General features: G+C 42.2%; 1 protein-coding gene across 1 annotated transcript; it reads right to left on the reverse strand.

Moving 5' to 3' along the window:
* Nucleotides 1-4,510: 4,510 nt before the first annotated feature.
* KRT20 (keratin 20) lies at nucleotides 4,511-11,633 on the reverse strand (the record flags this gene model as incomplete). The annotated part of the gene is made up of 8 exons (XM_084237984.1): nucleotides 4,511-4,620; nucleotides 5,765-5,889; nucleotides 5,980-6,197; nucleotides 7,085-7,210; nucleotides 7,329-7,490; nucleotides 7,827-7,983; nucleotides 9,200-9,282; nucleotides 11,418-11,633. The coding sequence occupies 8 exons, from the start codon at nucleotides 11,631-11,633 to the stop codon at nucleotides 4,511-4,513; spliced, it is 1,197 nt and encodes a 398-aa protein (XP_084094110.1).
* Nucleotides 11,634-21,473: the final 9,840 nt, after the last annotated feature.

A 21,473-nucleotide genomic window follows, 5' to 3' on the forward strand; every position in this document is an offset into this window, starting at 1 on the left:
TTTTCTCCACACCCTCGCCAACATTTGTTGTTGCTAGTTTTTTTAATATGTGCCATTCTCACTGGTGTAAGATGGTATCTCATTGTAGTTTTGATTTGCATTTCCCTGATTACAAGTGATGTTGAACATTTTTTTCATATGCCTGTTGGCCATTTGCATTTCTGGATCAAGAAGATGTGGTACATATACACCATGGAATATTACTCGGCAATCAAAAAAGATAAACACATGCCATTTGCAGCAACATGGATGGAGCTGGAAGGGATCATGCTCAGCGAAATAAGCCAGAAAGAAAAAGAAAAATACCGGATGGTCTCACTCATAGCAGGAATCTAGAAAACTTAAATAAGGGACCAGGAAAAAGAATAACTATAAGAAAGAAAATATCAAAATCAACAAAAAACTATGAACCAGAGACACTGTATGGGGGGTGGGGGGTGGGGAAAGGAGGGCTTGGGGTCAGAATAAGGGGGTTGTAATTGTACGGGGAATATAAAAAATAAAATTTAAATAAAATGTGAAAAAAAAATTTACTGTGATCACTCTGTGACCCAGGGTCTCCAGATCCTGGTGTTTCATACCGTTCTCGAATTTTGTTTTCTAGCTCAGAATTAGCTTCTTTTAGAGCTCGAACCTTATCCAGGTAAAAAGCCAATCTGTCATTTAGATCTTGCATGGTTTCCTTTTCCCAACCAGAAAGGGCTCCATCACTGCGGGAGAGGATACCTAGAGAACCGCCTCCCGAGCGCCCCCAATTTCCAGGTCTCCCTCGCAAGCAGTGCCCAACCTCCTGCTAAGGGACTTCCAAAGCCACCCCAAAGCCAGAGCAAGACCCAAACATGGAAGCAGCAGAAAAGCCTGCCCCACAGCTGCCCCGCCCCCCCTACAGCCCCTTCCATGCTGGAAGCGGACATGCCCCCGGAGTCGCCTGCTGGCCTGCTCCCTGAGAGGGGGGGTTCCTGGGGGAGACGCGCAGCCTGGGGAGGAAAGCCCAGCCCTTCATAGGTCGTGAAATGGGTGTTGCTGCTGAAAAGGTCACTCTATTAAAAAATCTAGTGCCCCCTCCCCCCTTATTTTGGCCACCTGAGCTCGTAATTGACTTATGCATGTTGCAAATCCACTGGCATAGAAATAATCGAATAATGGTGCCCACTGCGTACTTGCTATACAGGAATGTGGGTGGCGGGGGGAGGTCGGTTGTCACGAGGAATTTTTCTTCCCCAAACGCTTCTACCGCCTGTGTGGTCAGCACCGCCTTGTGTGCTGTAGGAAAACACGAGCGCCCTGGGAGGCAGTAAAGGCTTCTTCCTAAACTGCAAGCTTCCTGACGTTCTTCGCTCATATTTCCTATTTGCTTCCTTTAGAAAACTTGATATGCGCCAACCAGCCCACCCTCTAGAGGCACAGAAGCAGCGTGAAATGCCCCGTGGGTGGACGTTGGCAGCTGGTTAGTTCAGGCTTTGAATTTTCAGGGACTTTGAAACCGTGTCGTTGGGAGCTTGCATGGTTTCTTTTTTTCTGATTCAGAAAGACCTCTCAAACACTGAAACATGTCGTTTCTGAGTAGACTATTGTAGCATTTTCAGCAGATCTTCCTGTTTGTGCAGAAGAGTGGACCTTCTTGGCAAACCCGGTGAGCTCAGTGGTCTAACCTGATTGTTCCATACTCAACCCGCAGCGCCTACGTGTATTCCTGCCACACACACTGGAGGATGATGTGCTTGCTCAATACATGTGTTGACAGCATGTGAAACTTCAGGTTTCATTGCCATTATCAATCAGGAGAAAGAGGAAACTCAGGGTTCAAATTCAGAAGTGACTCTAAAGCCCCAAGTTTAAGAAGCTAGACACCCTTTCACTTCAAGGCTATGAAAAAAGTGTAGTTTGTAATAGAAACAAACCAGGAGGTGTTACTTTTTAAAACTTTTGTGAACGTTTTGCCAACTGTGCTTCAAAGAATTGTAACCTATATATATATATATATATATATTTTAAATGGAGCTCTCGTTATAGTTTCTTCTTTGGTATTTTATCTGCTTTCAATATTGAACAGTAACTGGATGCTTTTGGACATTTTTCTTCAATAGCAGAGATCATATAAGTAAGCCTCTAGTTGTTCTATAACTTGCATTATGTCAAAATGTCTTGATCTTTTTGGGAAATTAAATCAAGCATTTCAATCAAGCCAGTGTGAAAGTATTCAAGTGTTGCTCAGCCATTAGTAGATCAATTCTACTTCAATTTTAGTCCATTTGTCCAGTGTCTTGGACCAAATCAGTTCAATAAGTACTTGTTGAATTGATTTGTCTCTTAGTAAATCAGGAAAGTCTGTTATTCTTGGGGAATTTTTTTCAACATTAAAAAAATGAGTATGGGGGGGCCTCCCTGGTGGCCAAGCGATTAAGAACAGCACTCTGAAGCTATCTGCAGCCTCTGCAGCATGAGTTCGATCCCCTACCAGGCCAGGCAGCTACCCACATGGCGCAGCAGACCTCTCCTGCCTCGCCCGCTGCTCCCTTCAGCAGTGTATTTCAGTCAGTCTGCCTGTTCTGTTCCCCACTCTGTCTCTGGTGAATCTTCTCACCCCTCCCCCCACCTCTGGAGCCTGTACCCAGTTCTTGTATGCATAAATAAATAAATCTTTAAAAAAATGAGTATGGATAGAAAGGTAAGTTATATGGTATATTAAGTACCAGACTCCAACATAGATGTGTACACAGCCAGAGGGTACCCTCACCCTGATGTTGACACATGCACACACACACGCACACACATATGCACGTGGACGTGGACCTGGTGCCGCTGCTTCGGTGCCTGGGAGCTGTGGGCAGAGGGAGGTTTGTGGTACCAGCAGCTCCTCCCCCTCACCAGGAACCCATTTTCCAGGGAGTTTTTCTTTCTCTGCCTCTATCTCATGGTCATTAAACTCCAGAGTCCCTACTTGTCTTTATTCTGTCTTCAGGAGGACAGACTGAGACTTGAGGAACCCTAGACCTGGAGTTGGATCCCCCTCTGCCAGTGCTCGCATCCTCACCCTTTCTCCTCCCCCCTGGCCCTCACCCCAAATAGCAAGATGTCCTCCCTGATGCCAGCCTCCCAACTACAATTCCCTTTTCCCTTATTGGAGAAGAGATATATGCAAACGAACATACTTCCTGCACCCCAGTTAAGGCTGGAGCCCCCACAATTCCCAAGGACTCTGCCCATCCAGGGACCTCTCCCTGGGTGCCCTTTTGTTATCTCTAAGTAAAATTTGCTTTTGCTTCTGCTAAAGACATGGCTGTGAATTCTTCTCACACCATAATCAAGAACCAAGGAACCCCCAAAGCCAGGAACCCCAGAACCTGGTGACAGGGGCGGTGCCTAATTTATGTTTCATCCTGAGTTCTAGCCTAGCACTTGGCTCAATTTCATCCCTGCTCGCCTACAGTTTTCCACTTGAAAGAACTTCATCCTTAATAGGTTTGAATGTGTTATTTAAAGTTCACTTCATTTGAAAACAACTTCACTCTAATTTTCTGACATGCTTTGACATTTATTCTGAATCCAATTGTGAATGGGGAGCAATTTCAGAAGTTGAAAGGAGAAATATTTCTTCTTCAGTGGCTTTTTTCCTCTCTGAAGGCAAGGCTAACTATTTTAGAGTTTTTAGAGTAAAAATAATTGTCTTTGATAGCTGTTAATATATAGAAGGTGTATGAAATAAAAAAGATCTTAAGCTTGTTGGCAAACTTATTCTGTAAATTGAGCATAAAGTGACTGGAGCCAGGGTGAACTGCTCCAAAGAACTGTTTTCTAGTTTTGTAGAGTCCAGGGAATCCGCAGAATAAACATTTCACAACAACCATTCACTACATAAAGAGAGCAGCTGATGATTTGTGTATGATTTATTTTCATATCAAGAGGTATTAGGTCACAAGGAGGGTGTCAGTAATTTTGCTTTTAATCTACTATTTCAAGCATAGTGTGCTTTATTCGATTCAGCATTTATGATTAAAAATTGACTCTCAAATTATCACAAAAACTGAGTAGAACTTGAAAAAGAGTAAATCCCACTCAGAGCTAGCAGAACTGTGCCAAAAGGACATGGAATGAACCAAGCAATTGGCTCCTGAAAGGAGAATTTGCAGAAATGGCAAAAATGAGAGACATAGGAAAATTTGTGATTTTCATGGACTCTTGTGCTTGTGAGGTTCAGTACATTGAAATGTGCTATAATTTTCAGAAGCCTTAACAAATTGATATTACGAGGGTCTATAGCTTGTAACTACCGTACTTCATGGTGGAGATGACAGTAAGGATGTTCTAAATGTCCTAGGATTTCAGTTTTTCAGGTCAGTGGGATTTCCTCTGAGTAAAATATTCATTACAGATGCTGGTAAGTGGACTTTTCCCCTTTCTAAACACCACAAGCAGTCACAGCACTTTCTGATGGCCTCGTTCTTGTTGGGAGCAACAATTATAGCTACAACTCTTTTAAAACCTCAGCAGTGTCTCCTCAGGCAGCTTTTTAGATAGTTTCTTCCATTTCATTGACTTCAGATGACACAACCTTGCCATCCACTATTTCTTGCACGACATGCTTAATCTTCTTGGTTTTCTTTACATCTAAAATTAGATCTGAAACATAACATGTTAATTCAGACACATGACTCTCTTGATTTATAGAATTCAGCTCAGAATTATTTTGTATGTAATTCCTTTAGAAAAATATTGAACCTATTCTTCTTAAATTTTATTAATATATGAAGAAGAAAATGTGTCACTAGCTTCAAATTTACAAATTATCTTCCCACTCCCAACAGAAACATGCAATATTGAATTAGGCAAAATGCTCATTTTTATCCTAGTTTTCCTTCTCAGGCTCTGAGCACACCTTGGGACAGTCAGGGCACAAGATAAGAGAGGCACCTGGCTATAGGGCCATGACACGTTTCCCATAGGAAGGGTCTCCATGCGATGCGCCTGGTCTCCAGAACCCCTGGGGTGATATCTGCTCACCTAAAAACTCATCTCTCTTTACTTTTCACCGTGACAGGTAAATGGTAAGTTGCTGAGTGAAAATTCAGTCTTAAGGAAAATGCATGAATATTAAAATGCTTACCTTTGTGTTCCAGGGTCATTACCGGGAAACTTGTATCTCTGTTTTATTTTTTTTTTAGGAAAAGAAAAAAGAAATAGAAAAAAGGTGTTATTACCCTTTTGGAAAGAAAGTGTGGTCCTGCCTTTTTTGCTTCCAGAGAAGCTCTGAGTGATGTGCTTTTAATGCTGTGTTACATTTTTATTCCCCTTTGCACTGCTGGTTCCTTCCAACTTGAGAGTCTGACTTTTTACCTTGAAAAATACACAGCCTCACAAGTGACCTGCAAAGCAATACTGCAAGCTTTAGTAATTAAAATATAAAATTGCAGTGGAAGTTTAATCTCCACTTGCTGACTTTCCTGGGTGCAGGATTTAAAGATAGTCACTGTTGCAATGTCCAGGATCCTCCGAATGATCCCCACAGACCTTGGGGGACTGTTTTTTGATTCCTAACCTCCTAATGAGAATTCTACAAAATGATTGTGCTTTCAATTATGCATTAATCATAAACATTTACGTAAGCATGATGTGTATCACCTGTATAACCATTTTCTCCCAGGACAACCTCAAGTGCAAAGATTGTACTTGATCTATTTGGGTTGTGTGTACTTTTGGGATATTGTTGTTGTGTTGGTGGTGTGTGAGTGATTGTATTTGAGCCAGGGATTGCTGGGGATTGTACTGGTGCTGGGGATTGCACTGGTGCTGGGGATTGCACTGATGCTGGGTATTGCACTGGTGCTGGGTATTGCACTGGTGCTGGGGATTGCACTGGTGCTGGGGTTTGTACTGGTGTTGGGGATTGCACTGGTGCAATGAGTGACAGGGTTTGGTGTATGGACATTAAAGCAGCATGGCACGTAGACAGTGGTGCCTATCCTATTCTGAGAACCTTACATTTCTTCCCCTTCCAGAAGGCGGCGGTAAGTGGCAATTTCCTGCTCCAGCCGGGTCTTTATGTCAAAGAGAGCGTTGTACTCTGCAGTCTGGTGTTCTATGTCACCCCGGATCTTCATCAGTTGCTTCTCTAGGAAGGTTAGCTGTCCCTGGATGGCGGCCAACTGGTTACTGTAGCGAAGTTTGATGTCCTCGAGTCTACGCTCCAAAGATTCTTTCTATGAACACAAGAAAAAGTGGATGTTTCTCTGTGGAGGACTTGATTTTAGGGGTGGCTCTATTTTAATTTCTTTGGAGAATTTCTGCAGCTAGTCATTGTGAGCATCATACACCTTCTAGCTTCCCCCCTACTCTTTCTATCTGACTAATCTAAGCCAGTCAGCTAAGACCACTAGTGCTTGGGTTTTCATGTTTGTTTTTGGCTTTGCACTCGCTCTTTGCACTCACGATGCATGCACTGCATTGTTGTTCTCAACAGTTGCTTAACTGTCCATCCCCCCACGGGGAGGATTCACTTTCTCATCCCATTGACACCAGACTAGGTCACGTATCTTTCTCTGGATGATGAAATGTAAATGAGACTGATGGATATCTTTTCTAAGAGCTATCACATGCTACAGACACTGTTCTTTTCTTTCTCTCACAACACTTCTAAGCCCCAGTGGGGTCTACTCTTCCAGCCTCACCCCTGGGGTGGGAATGTCATGGAGCAGAGTCATAGCTAACCCATGATGAGCAGAATGTCGTTCTAAGTCACTGTGATTGAGGGGTGTTATATAGTGTAATTCATCCTGAACTGATGGATTTGCGCAGCCTGGAATGTCTGTACCCCTATTCTCCAGCTTAAAAATTCATTTTAGTTTTTCTGATCTAGTTTAAATGCCTGTGAAGTCTTCCAGATCTACTTTTCTTCTTTGCATCCTTGCTGTACTTTGCCCTTTTCTTTGTCTTCTTTTGATCTTTGATTTATAGTCACTTGCCTGACCTGTTTCCCTGCCAACTCTGCAAGGGGTGGGTCATTTCTTAGGTGTCTTTGCCTTTCCTGAGTTCTTAACACAAGCACCCAGGAGACACTGCATTGAGGATTGGTGTCAGCTGTGCTTACCAGACTGAGCTGGGACTGCATGTCGATCTCCAGGGTCTGATAGCTCTGTCTCAGCACCTTTATTTGACTCTCAGCTTCTTTTAACTCTCCACTGCTCACTGAGACTTCATTGCTCAGCATGGAAATCTAAAGTTCCCCAAATGAAAATAACACACGAGTCAGGAAAGAAAGAAAGAACATGAGTCACCACTTTTTGGATGTTATGTCTACACATTTGCTCACCCTTTTAGCATGACACTGTTACCTGTGAATCATACTGATCCTTGGCCTTCTGAAGGTTGGCCTGGGCCATGATTTCATATTTCTGCCTCATTTCCTCCAAGATGGCACCGAGGTTCTTAGATGGAGCTGCGTCCACCTCCACGCTGACAGTGCTTCGCAGCTGCCTGCGGAGAGCGGCCACTTCCTGCAGGAGTGAGAATCTGCATTAATTTTCATTTGAAGCATATTCTCAGAGGAGGCTGAGCAGAATAGACATAATCAGTCTTTGGGAATGAGTTAAAAAAGAGAGAAGGTAACTTAGGTAGGGTTTCTATGGTCCAGAATATTCTATTTGTTTCCTCCATGCCATCTAATGCCCAGAGTAACCTTTTCAAAGGAAGTGAAGGTTAACATTACTCGTTGCCATTTTCACCATCACCACCACCACCATCACCTCTCCCCCCTTCATTTTTATTATTGTTACCATTATTATTATGGCCTTTCCATCCCTGCCAATACCATTTCTGAATATTTTTCTCACCTCCTCATGTTCTTTTTTGAGGTGAACCAGGTCTTTATTCAGTTCTTCAATTTGAAGTTCCAAGTCTGTCTTACTCAGGGTTAGATCATCAATGAGCTTATTCAGGCCTTGGAGATCAGCCTCCACTGATAGGCGAAACCCTCTCTCTGTTTCAAACCTGTAAATTAATTAATATGAAGCAATAATTTTTCCTCTAAAGTCATTGTGGAAATTATCTTGATATCATGAAATAGGTTTTTATGCAGTATGGGAGATTGATTTTAATACATTATTGTGTTTTTCTTTAAACATTCCAAAAATGTTCATGAGAACCTAGGGATCACATAAATTGCTCCTTAATATAATCTCTGTGATTTGCAGTGATTAGTAAGAAAACAAGCTGGAATTATTTTAGAAAGTCCTTACATTCTAGAATATCTTAGAAATATAAAATCTTTTTCTTTAATTACTCTGTTAGCAAAAGGGTTCTCACTATTAATGTTAAGTAATGGTAAGTCATATTTACTTAATGAATGTACATGTTAATTTATTTTTATTACTTTGTAAGTGGATACACCCAAAGTGAATTTCTATAGACCTATTTTTTTTTTTACTAAAGTATAAACTTCAAAAAACGATAATGCAATGGGACATGCTGATTGAATTAATGATATTTTATTGCTTTAATTTTCTAATCTGATTTACCATTCCTTTTTTTTTGCTCCCTGGTAGCATAAACTGTTATGCTTCTAAGCCATAAAGGGCTTGGTAGTGCCAGCATATTGTACAAACTCAGGATGGGGAAGTGTCAGTTTCTGAGGAGCCATCTGTGTCATGGTTGTGGAAGGTGACTACAGAGAGGGAACACAATTTGAACTGCTTGAGTCATCATCCTAGTTCTTTGGTCACCAAGGCCATAAAACACTGGTCTGAACACTGACCAGCTAGGAAGCATTAAGAACCCCTGAAACTTGTAGGCACTTGAAGGGACATGAATGACTCACTTGGGGAACACAAGGGCAGGCATGATTGATGCAGAAGAGGAGTTGTAATTGCTTAATTATTAATTTAAAGGGCAGAACTCAGTTCAGTGGGTGAAAAGGTAGATACCAGGTTACTAAAATGTTCTAGCCACCAAGCTAAACAGTGAGGACAGTGGGAGCTACCATAGGTGTCAGTTACACACTGAGTCACCCTGATTTAGGATGGGGGAGAGAAAAGTCTAGTTCTGTCTTGGACAACATCAGTTTGCTTCCAACCACCCTTCAACCCCAAGGTTCTGAAAATGTTTACTGGTACTTCCTGCACCAACAATTACAGGGAAAGATGAGTGTCATGAAGAACCATTAAAAAAATTCTTTTCCAGAAGTTTTACATGGTATTAGAGAACCTACTTCACTCTGAAGTCCTCAGCAGCCAGTCTAGCATTATCAATGTTCAGAACTAATTGGGTTTTTTTCAGCTGAGCATCTTTAATCTGGAAAATATATGAGGAAAAAAAGACATTTTTAGCTGGGCAGGAGCTGAAATAATTGCCTTATCTCAGAAAGAACCAGTATAATATCAAAGATAGTGTTCATTTCAAGGATTCCCACTCTAAAATAGAAAGGGAGAATCATGATATGAGTATTTAATTAAGAGTCATAAAATGCAATTCTAGTTGTCAGGGTTAGGCCAGTCTTCTTGAAATTTTACAGGAGAATTTAATTCAATAGTCTCATCAAACCTTATCGAGTATCCCGCCTTGGAGTTGTTCTTCCTAAGACTCCCCACCACTCCCTTAGATCCCTTGCTTGGTGAACTCCTTCTTCATGTCTACACTTAGGCTTCAAGGAAGCCTCAAGACAGAATGGGTGAGCTGCCTGTGTTCTCATTGCCCTGCAGAGCCCTTCCTGCCATTAGCACTGACCCCTTCTAGCCTTTGTCCATGTCTGTTTCCCCTTAAAACATGTTCATCACCATTTTCCCCTGTGGCCAGCACCTTGTTCGTATCTACAAATGGTTATTGGCTGAGTGACTGGGCAGTTATTGTGTGGTGGGGGTTGTGTTAGATACTGAGGCTATCAGGATGGATAAACGCTTGATCTAAGAAGCAGTCACCAATGGTGAGCTGTCTAAAATTCATATGGATCAAAGTCATGACATTGTAGAAAATACCATTAATGTGTCTCTGTAGCAGACACTGGTTGTGCCCCGCTACGTGGAAGCCATGGCTGCGCTTGGTCCAAAATAGGCTCAGAAACTTGACTCATGAGACAGAAAGGGGAAAAGGGTTGGCTGACTTTGTTCTTAGTGTGAGTCTGAGAAGAACGAGAGGTGACAGGGAGCAATTTAGACACCACTCCCTCAAATCCCCATTAGTCCCCAAACCTCAAAGGAATTTCTATAGAGTTCAATCACATGTCTAATAGGACACAAAAGACTTATGGTGAGTTGGTGATCTTTGTTGGATATGAACATTAAAGTAGAAATGAAGACAGTGAACAAAGATTTAAATTAATGGTAGTCCAATAAAAATAAAAAAAATGGAAATGAAAATGAAAGGGACATTCTCCTTGATTAGATAAGAATTTTAAAGCAGAGTGATTGCTCTGTGTCATATCTGAAATACTCAACTAGGAGTAAAGTCTTCTTTTTTTTCTTTATCACACAATTGATAAAACAGAGATGATCTTTCCAGGTTATCAGATTTTGATATGATTGCAATAAATCTGAATTGGGGGCAATAGAACATTTTATGGCTGAGAAAGTAATTTCTGGACTGGATGATGTTGAGGTTATGCAACAGGACATTTAAACATCCAGCTCTCCTGAAGAACTGTCCTCTTCCCCCTATTTCCACCTTGAATCACTTTGTCACGGAAATCCATGACACAATATTTTAACACGTTTATTACAATATTTACATAAATGATAACAGGAAAATCTCCAGACTGATGAGGGTTTCAAAAATTAATGGGAACTACATGAGAAATTAAAGATTTAATATCATATCACATGAATTTTTTTTTAGCTCTTTTCAAAATAAGTGTTTACTCTCTGCTTAGCTCTAATGAGTAAGCAGTGACAAGGTGCAGATGATAAGACTGGAGGATAAAATTTCATATTTTCTATGTAATTTGATTAAAAAAAATTAAAGTCATAGGGCCTCCCCTGGTGGTGCAGCGGTTGAGCGCTGGGTTGCAAAGCTGCCCTGCAACCTCTGCAGCGCCGGTTCGATCCCTGGCCGCCGGGCGAGGGTCCCACATGGCGCGCAGACCTCTCCTGCCGCCCGCTGCTCCCCTCAGCAGTGTACTTCGGTCCTTCTGCCTGTTCTGTTCCCCACTCTGGCTCTGGTGAATTCTCTCACCCTCCCGTGCTTCTGACTGTGCCCAGTGCTTGTATAAATAAATAAATAAATCTTTAAAAAAAAAAGTCATAGTGTCATAGTGTCATAGTGTCAAAAGTCATAGTGTCACATAGGTACACCAGCATACACAATACCCATTTTATAGGTGCGGCATTAAGCCTGATTGTCTTTACAAAGTCTACCTGGACCCACCTAACGTCTATGCCCTCCTGATTTCCCATGCAGCTGAAAGTGGAGTAGAAAAGGAAGACATCATCCCTCACCTGAGTTTGCAGCTCCTCGATTTGTCTGAGATAGGCGCTGTAGTCCCGGGTGGAGGTGGGTGTGTTAGTGTCGTGCCACTGCTTGATCTTCACCTCCAGCTTCTGGTTGGACTGCTCCAGGGACCTCACTTTTTCTAGGTAGATTGCAAGGCGGTCATTGAGGTTCTGCATGGTCGTCTTCTCATTTGCAGAAGTCAGATTCCCTCCAGCAACCATGGCCCCGTAGTTCCCTATTTGTTTGACATTTGAGATGCGGGTGTTGTAGCCTCCAGCCCCCCCATATACGCTGGGTGACCTCCTATAAATGGGTGGAAGTCCCAAGCGCTGCTTGCCCCCCACATTCATTGTAGAGTTTCTGTTTAAGTGTCTGAAAGTGGCTTCCTTTGGGGATCCTAGGAGGAAGCTCCTGAAGCTGCAGGATGGATGGGGTGACTGGAGTCAAGTCTGTTTCTGGGTGGTGGCTGAGCTGCCCTTTTATAGTTCCGGGACATGTCACCTTAGGACCCGATCACAGTCCAATTTGCCTTACTAGTTTTTATTCCCTTTGTATAGCAACCTGTTTCATTCCGTTCCAGAAATTAATACTAGAGGCGTTTCTTACAGGTTTTTCTCAGGGGTGATTTCCTCTTTAAATAGCCAACAAAAGGAAACAAGAGGATGTATTCTTTTAGCCCTTGAATTTGCCTTGGCTGATTTTTTTTTCATCCTCACACACATACAAACGGCACTTACCAGCTCCATGAATAATTTAGGGGTCTGAAAAGACAGATGTGGGTACATAACAGTGAGTCCCATTGGCTGATGATAAAGAACATTGTTTAAAATTTGTTTATTTCTTTTTTAGTGAGAACATTTCAGTGACACTCTCAATAATGTCAATTACACAATAAAATGTTATCAACTGCAGGCAACATGTTTATATCAGATGCTCAGATCTTTTTTTTTCCCTTAAAGATTTATTTATTTATTCATACAAGAACTGGGGTACAGGCCAAAGGTGTGGGGGTGAGTGGACTCACCAAAGACAGAGTGGGGAACAGAACAGGCAGATCTACTAAAATACACTGGGCAGTTTATATTCATTTTTTTAGGAACTACCATGGTTTCCCCCATAGTGGCTGCACCAATCCCATTCCCACCCGGAGTCCTCAGGTCTGTTGCCCTTTCTCCACCTCCTCACTAGTGTGTCCTGCTCTCTGTCCTGTGATGGTGGCTGTCCTCCGGGCGGTGCGCAGTGGCTCTGTGTTGGTAATCACCTTCAGAATCTCTGATTTAAACCTTTTTTTTCTTTCAAGTTTACCCATGTTTAGGGATCTTATTTTATAAGATTATGAAAATATTTTCTTATAGTCCAAACATTTATTTTTGTTTTATTTAGTTAATTTGTTTGTTTTCTCTATATACCACATAGGAATGAAATCAAGACCAATTAGTGGTCCAAAGGGGAGGGGGTGGCAGAGGGAGTGGGTAGTCAGGGTAAAGAGGACAGCAGAGTGGGGGAGGGTAGACTTGCACTTCCAGTGGGGACCTTAGACAAGTTGATTCTCAGTGATGAGTGCCTGAAGCTTACATAATGCTATAATGCGACGTATTTCAACTAGAGAAAGTATTTTGTACATACACAATGCCTCAATCATCTAAAACATCTGGAGACATAGTTTGGGGAAATGAATTAATGACTTTAAATGAATGGTGATTAGATGATTTTTTTTAAATTCTTTTTTGTTTTAAAGATTTATTTATTTATTTATACAAGCACTGGGTCCAGTCAGAAGCGTGGGAGGGTAAGAGAATTCACCAGAGCCAGAGCAGGGAACAGAACAGGTAGACTGATGAAATACACTGCTGAGGGGAGCAGCGAGGGTGGCAGGAGAGGTCTGCGCGCCATGTGGGACCCTCGCCGGTGGCCGGGGATTGGACTGGTGCTGCAGAGGCTGTAGACAGCTTCGCGGCCCAGCGCTCAACCGCTGCGCCATCAGGGGAGGCCCTAGATGATTTTTAAGTTGTTGATTTTCCCCCTAATGTTCTAATACTACATGAACATTTTCATTTCTCAGTTACTCCCTGATTTTGGTGGTGTCCCCCAGAAACTTAGAATAACTATGATTGTGCTTTGCACCTGCCCTGGTGCATGGGGAGCCTCTCTCCCCTGTACAAGTTCAGTTCTATCACCACTATGAGTCAGACTCTGCGCACTCCACCCTGAAGCTATGGCTGATTCCTCCTAGAGCCCCAATGGATTACACTGGCAGAAACTGCCACTGAAGCCTGAACACTCCCACAGACCCCAGTTTCACAAAACAAGCTGAGAAGTTCCATATATAGGAAAGGGGTGTGTGTGCAGTGTCTGCGGGGTCACAGCCAGAAGCCAGCACAGACATGGGGTGGGTATGCATGTGATCTCCCCAGTAGGAATCTGATAAACATGGAACTGAGCACAATTTATTCACTTGCTCTCCCTCCTTCAACTCCCCTTGCCAAAAAATTTCACGTCTTTCCTGAAACATTGAAATAATTTCTTTAATCAAATTAAATCAAAGTCATGGAAGCATCTCATTCATTTTCATCCTGTTCTTTTAATTGGACTTTGGTTTGTATATTTGGTTTGTATATTATATATATATTTTGGTTTGGACATTCTTTCTGGAAAGGAATTTACTTTTACTATTGTTTTCCCACTAAAAACCAATGGCTTTTTTACTTTTGAATTTGAGTTTTTTAAGATAAACATCTTTCTTCCAAAATAAGGTAAGATTATATTATTTTCCTTTTATAAAGAATATACTTTGAAACAATCCCTTGTATTAGAATTTGCTTCTATTCTGTTATGAAAGTAAAAATTGCAGGTGAGAGTTAAACATATTTCATGCAACATAAGGCATATTCCTGAGTGACTTTCCTTGTATTTTTATCCATTTACATGCACATCAGCCACACCCACCCAGGGCCCATGACTGATGACTGACATGTAATAAGCAGCTCTTGCTATTTATTGCAGAGCTACAACATGCTTTGTAAATAGAGGCCACAGCTAAAATCTGTAGTAAAGAACTTTTGGTAAACATATAAACTGTGTTCATTATGTATGTGGATTTGCAAAATGAATTGTTGTATTGTTGAATTTGTATTGTTGCTTTGTTGGGGGGAGGGAGGAAGTTGTTTGATTAAAGTTATTGGAAAATTATACTGTTTAAATTGCACAAGCGTTGAGGTGACTAGTTTTGGATAAGAGTTTCATACACTGACCCATATGGTGGTGTGTAAAGGCCTCCTGTTAACCACCAGTTAGCTTTATAACAAGAAAGGAATATAAGTGCACTATTGAATGTGGCATTTTTCTTCTGTCCTTTAATGTAATTCTTCCTCATATGTGGACCCAATTATGATTAAGTCAGTGTTAAAAATCTCATTAAAATGATGAAAGTAATTTTTAATTTTTTTGCAGAAATAACTGTATATGTTATTCTGTCAGTTTTTGGGCTAGTATTTGTAAACTTCTGAGATTTTATATCTAAGCTATGGTGTGACATCATGGAGCTGATATCATGAGGGTTGATCACTTCCTATGCTCATTTGCTGGAATTGAAAAATCTCTGCTATGGAGACTTTCACATGTTTATGGAAGGGAAGGAGAATTTGTCAGTTCCTTTACCACAATGAGTGTTATGCTGATTGATCATTACACTTTATAATGTGGTCACAGGGAACCAGGCTACTATTTCACAATAATTATTTTTTTCTAAATTATACCTGAGAATTAGGTGTAGACCCTATTGATTCTTGGTCATGCACACATCATGCATTTAGGGGCCGTGAGGTCAGAGGCTGTCAATGGTGGCATCTGCAAATAAGTCCCGATTTCCTTGTAACTAACAGGAGATTCATTTTGATGTCTGAGGGTGTTAATGATTAATACTAAGTCTGGCCAGTGACTTGGAGAGTTATGTAGAGGACTTTCAACTTTCCTCCCCCTCGCCCCCCATCACTGATAAGCTATTCCAGTTCAGACGTGATAAGCCTGGAAACTGTAACCTCTTGGAAGAGAGTGTTGTCTCTTGACATCCTGGTTGGAATGTGTTGCTCTGGCTGGTTGAGAAGGACAGCAGGGTGACATGCTCAGGCACTGTAGTTCCAGATTCTACACAAATTTAAGTCAGGAAAAAAAAATCATATCCTTTTTGTTCTAAAACTGGTATTTAACTTAAATAGTTATGAGTGAAATGATATGAAGTCTTTGCTTTTCTTCATATTAACATGGAGTGAAGAAAAGCTATTTGTTGAAACTGGAAAATGTGTATGTGAGGATTTATTATATGATGCAAACTACTCTAGTGTTTCCTTGAGAGCTTCTATAATGAAACCTTTTCAGATATTGATGTAGTAAACTCACATTATTGCATTTTACACAGTTACTCTTGCATATACAGGTTTTGACTTGTCCTTATTTGGTAAGTCTGCCCTGCTGTGCTTCAATGAATTGGCAGACTTAACTGTGTCATAGTAGCTCAAACATTGTATGCACTTGATATTGATGTGCTATATGAATGATGAATAAATGAATTACTAAAAATGCCAATGCCCAAATTTGAGGGAGAAGCAGGTGACCATGTGGGGAGGTTCTCCATGCCTGCTGCTGTTTTGCTAGTCATGTTAGGAAAGTAACAGAATTATAGGTCTAATTGCTTGCAACTGGGGAGTTCAATGTTATGGCATTGGCACATTGGATACCCCTCCCCAAGGGAAACAACTAAAGTGCATTACCTATTTCTTTCCCCAACCACACATGATGGGAGAAGCAGCTGCTCTGCACCGCCCTCCTCGCTGCTGAGATGTTCCTTCTCTAGGACTCTTCTGCAGATTAGCCACCTGCTCACCAGGCTTGCGAGAGCCTGAAAGTGTGGTACTTACAGTGCTGGGGCGCATCTGTGAAGTGAAGGGCCCAAAATATATTGCCTGGATTTAGCTCAGTAAATGGTAATAGCCAAGTAATACTGAGCTTTCTTATAGGATTTCTTTCTCATATGACCTTTCATTATATGATTAAAAGAGAAGTTCAAGTCACTTTCATTGAGAATTTGTTTCAAGGGAAAGAGTGACCAGAGGCTCAGTTTTAGGATTACTTTCATGTGATTCCAACTACCCAAACTTCATATTTCTGAAAACAAGTCAGCCAGTGACAATAATTCACCATGCATTTTTATTTTTCATGGTGCTTATTTTTAAATACAAAGAAATACTTATGTTTAAATGCAAAGCTCCCTTCTTTAGAGACCTTGAAAGTCATTTTGCAAACAAGAAAGACAAGGTATTCCTAGATTAAATAACCTGTCTATAGCAACAACACAAAGATAGTTGAGTTCATCAACATAACGTTTGCTCTCTAAACTGATTGTCAGCATATTTGTGTGGTCAGGAAAGCGGTTTTGCAAACTCCATCTGGATGGAGCAAGAAAACTCCTGCCAATGGAATTACTGCGTAAAAGGCGAATAATATAAGGGTTGTGCCTTACACATTCTGGCTTCCACCCTGGGGTAAAGATCTCCTCTCTCAATATCTTCCCACATTTGCTGCTCAGAGCACCAATCGTAGCAGGTATGGACACATCCCACGATGTGAAGAGGCGCGTTATGAATTGCCCTCCAGAACACAAGGTGCATGGGCTCATATCAGCTCCTTGGTGCCCTCACCATCCCATCACCCTGTCACCTGCAGCGCTGAAGTCAAACCAACCTACACTAAGCAGAACATTGATTGGTACAGTTGGTAAAAAGAGAAGCTCAAGCAATTTCTGTTGAGAATTGTTGCTGTTGACAGAGTAGAACTTTAACTGAGGTAGAGTGAGCAGGAGATGGAGGGAGAATAAACCTTTCCAAATGCCAAAGGCCTTCCATTTAGGACGGAGGAGTTGTAATTAGGTTTTAGTGTAACTGCATAGAAAGGTCAACATTTTCTGAACCAGGGAGTTGGAAAAACAGGAAGTTTTCAAACCTGGTTTATAAAAATCGAAAAATTTTAGTTGGTTCAGTGAATCACAGCATCGGTTTTTCAGCGAGTGTTTGTTAAGGGCCTGTGGGGTGATCAGACAACACTTTCCAGGAGCTCGTGGTCTGGCAGAGGAAACCCTGACATGAATTTTAATTTTAATTTTTAATGTGGGTGAATATGTAAGATGGGGAAGGGTGGGAAGTGAGAGCAGAACCCTGGAGACCCCAGGGGCCCTGAAGATAAAGAATCAGTTGAGTCAGGCTGCAGACTTTGGGGTCCTGGTGATGTATTAATGGTAGGGCTGGGGCAAGGGCACAGAAGAAGGTATCAGTCCTTACGGACATTCTGCTTGTGCATCCGTGGTCCCAGGAAACCAGCCAGCTCTCAAGAGCCGGGCTTAGACCCCGAAGCCAGAGAACCTCTATCACCACAATGGATCACCCACACAGTCACTGCAGAGGCCACCTTTTTGTGCATTTGTGTTTTGGCCCTGTGAGGTACTCCCCAGCCTCATAACCAGGGGCTCTGTGCCTTCCTGGGGGCCTGCGAGGTATGCATGGAGACATGTTTATTAATTTTTTTCCCCAAGAATGACTTTACTATTGGACTCACACACAGCTAATACTTTTGAGGTATCAGATTCCACAAAGATCACATTATTTGGTGTTTTCTACTTTTTTTTTTTTTTTTTCACCGTGCAAAGGTAGGAAAAGCCTGGAGCAATTTCTTATGTGTTTGACATATATGTTGAGGGAGGCTTAATAATGGCTGCCCAGGGCCAAACAGAACAGTGTTTTTATGGCTGAGTTGATAGAACGCGCAGGTGGGAGGCCCCACACACTTGTAAAAAGTAAATGCATTGCTGTGAAATGAACTGTCAGAGACCCCAGGGCTTTGGCAGCCAGCAGCCATCAACGAGTGATGCCTTGGCCCTGAGGGACTGATGTGAAGGTCAGCCTGATGTTTCCAGGCAATTTGATCCGCGCAGTCATTCACTTACATAGTTTCCTGCTACAAAACCCATTTTCCCCTTGGTCATTTGAGTCTTTATTGAATGTTTACCTGGTGGCCTGTTAAAAGCACAGCATTGACTGTGGTGTGTGTTCAGCCACAAGTTATATTTATTGAACATAATAAAAATAGGACATGTGATTAGAATTTAGGTTTTTATCTTTAATTCAGATCCCTGTCCTCCCTGGATGACACAGGCTGTCTTACTATCGTCAGAACAGAAGAACTAGACAGGAGAATTGACCCGAAAAAGCAATGCTCAATCTGTGGGAGAGTGAAAATGGCAACCAATGATGCTGACTCGTCACACTCATGTTACTACCCTGATCCTTAGTCTGCTCTGTCCTGATGCTTATGGTCGTTTTGCATTTTAGTGCTCTAGGAACTTAATCTGACATTTAAAAAAAAAAGATTTATTTATGCATACAAGTGCTGGGGGATAGGCCAGAGGTAAGGTGGGGGGCGGGGGAGAGGATTCACCAGAGACAGAGTGGGGGACAGAACAGGTGGACTGACTGAAATACACTGCTGAGGGGAGCAGCGGGCGAGACAGGAGAGGTCTGCTGCGCCATGTGGGTAGCTCCCTGGCCGGGGATCAAACTCATGCTGCAGTGCCTGCGGATAGCTTCATAGTGCTGAGACTTAACCCCTTGTGCCACCAGGGAAGCCTCTAATCCTGCATTTTTAATTGTCTTTGCTGGGTACAGGGGAGAGAGAAGGCTGCACAAGACAAGGTCCTGTCCTCAAACCACTTCATGTCTCTGTGTGTGTGTGTGTGTGCGCATTGCTCTATGCATAGGTTTGTGTATAGGTGTCTGTGAGTCTCCGTGTAAATGTGCACATTGGTTCCCTGGAGCGAGCAGAGAAGCAAACTTGGTGAGGTGAGATCTGGAGAGATGAATTCAGCTATCAAGTTGCTCCCTCCCTGCGTGATATCCAGGGCTGGTCCCATGCTCCACCCAAGGAGTTTATAGTCAAGTGGAGAGAATGGATATGTGACACTCCACCTAAGCTCCTGGAACAGAGTTGGTACTTTAAAATCCTCTAGGGCCACATTAAAAAAGCTAAAACAAACAAAACCCAGACAGCCCTCCATGGCCCGGGACTACGCAGGAGCTGCTTCTCACAAACCTTTTCCTCTTGCAAAGCAGTAGCAGCAGCAGCTCTCTGCCTGCCTGTGTCTAGACAGGTGCCTCTTTTCCTTTCTCCTTTACCAACTAAACCTTTCCTTTCAAAAATGGCAAAAAAGAAAAAAAAGCAGGTGAAAATAACTATAAAATTATTGAGATCGGGCCTCCCCGGTGGCGCAGCGGTTGAGCGCTGGGTTGCGAAGCTGCCCGCGGCCTCTGCAGCGCCAGTTCAATCCCCAGCTGCTCCCCGGCCACCGGAGGAGGGTCCCACATGGCGCGCAGACCTCTCCTGCCACCCGCTGCTCCCCTCAGCAGTGTACTTTGGTCCTTCTGCCTGCTCTGCTGCCTGCTCTGGCTCTGGTGAATTCTCTCACCCTCCTGAGCTTCTGACTGTACCCAGTGCTTGCATAAATCAATCAATCAATCAATCAATCAATCAATCAATCTTTAAAAATAAATAAATAAATAAATAAAGTCTGTCCATGAAAATTCAAAAAAAAATTAATTTAAAATTATTGAGATCATTCACCTTCTGGGGGACTGTTTTGGAAGTGAGTGAGCATTTGCTACCTACGCACAGGTCCCTTTCAGGTGCTCCGCAGGTGGGAGTGGTAGCAGCTACAGACACCCTGGGTGACCCCAGAGCTCCCTGCTCCAGTGCAGGTGTCCCCACTCCTAAACCCTGCTTTGGAACCAGGATCTTTAACAAAATCCTTGATAGATCTTTGAAGTCTGATATGAGCAGTCCAGTCACTGGAAAAACTTGTTATTTGAGATAATACACCCTTCCCTATCACTTTATGCCGGGCATATCCTTATCAATGACTTGTCAGCCTCTTCATAGTCAGACTGAAGGTCTGACCTTCTTGGAATTAGGTTTTTCTCAATCAGAAGGTTGACCCATTTCATCAAAAAATGAAGGAAAGCCAAGCTCAAGATGAGACAGGGGCAATTTTTTACTCAAAGATGTGATTCAGTGGGTGATACCACCCTTCTTATTGTTGCTATTCTTTCCTGGCTTATGTTTTGAGAAGACAGAGGGGATGAGAGGGAGGGGATCTGGCTAGGTTCTCATTCATGTTTTTTTTTTTTTTTTTTACCCTGTCTGAGTCCTTCTCTGGGACACATGACCTTAGAGGGACCCACACTCAAAAATGTTCTGTGGTCACAGAGGAGACATTCTTAATGATTTTTGTATAAGGGGCCCCACATTTCATTTTGCACTGGCCCTGCAAATGATGTAGTCTTCCTCTTCGGGCACACTTAATATCCACCTGCAGCTCTAAGAAAGTCAGTGGATCAACTAGGTTTGGTGAGGAACTGATGCTCTCTTTCACTTCCTCAATCACCAATTTCTCTTTATGGCCTAAGAAATAGGGAAGAGTTAACCCAGGCCTTTAGGGGAATCAGGCATTAGATAATGTTCTAAAGCCTACGTCAAGAAAGGCTGTAACTATGTAATAAACACCAGTCACCTTGGGGCAGAGTGTTTATAAATCAACAGGTATAAGTGGCCCCACCCTCCCAACCCTCTCTGCCAGGTTTGATATTATCTTCTCTGTTTGAATAGAGCTTGTACACCTGGGCAGTGCCTATGAGTCAGCTGGGCCCATTCACATTGGAAGTTTAATATGGGCGAGAGGTAAAATGTTAACTGGCTTCTATTTTGTCAAAACATTTTAATAAAGTATAAAGGTATATTGGTAAGCTTAGTGTTCAGACCTGAAATCAAATGCTTTGAACCAACTCAAAGCTTTGAGACCTAAGAAAGTAGGTTAATTTTACTCCTAATCTATTTGGTACCACTGGTATTGATATAAATCCAAAGTACTAGGAGCTGGTTAGAAATTCAGATCTCAGATCCACTGGATAAGAACCCACATCTTCAAAGGATCTGCAGGTGATTTGTGTACTTACTAAACTACATCT

This window comes from Talpa europaea (assembly GCF_964194135.1).
Source record: "Talpa europaea genome assembly, chromosome: 7".
NCBI lineage: Eukaryota > Metazoa > Chordata > Mammalia > Eulipotyphla > Talpidae > Talpa > Talpa europaea.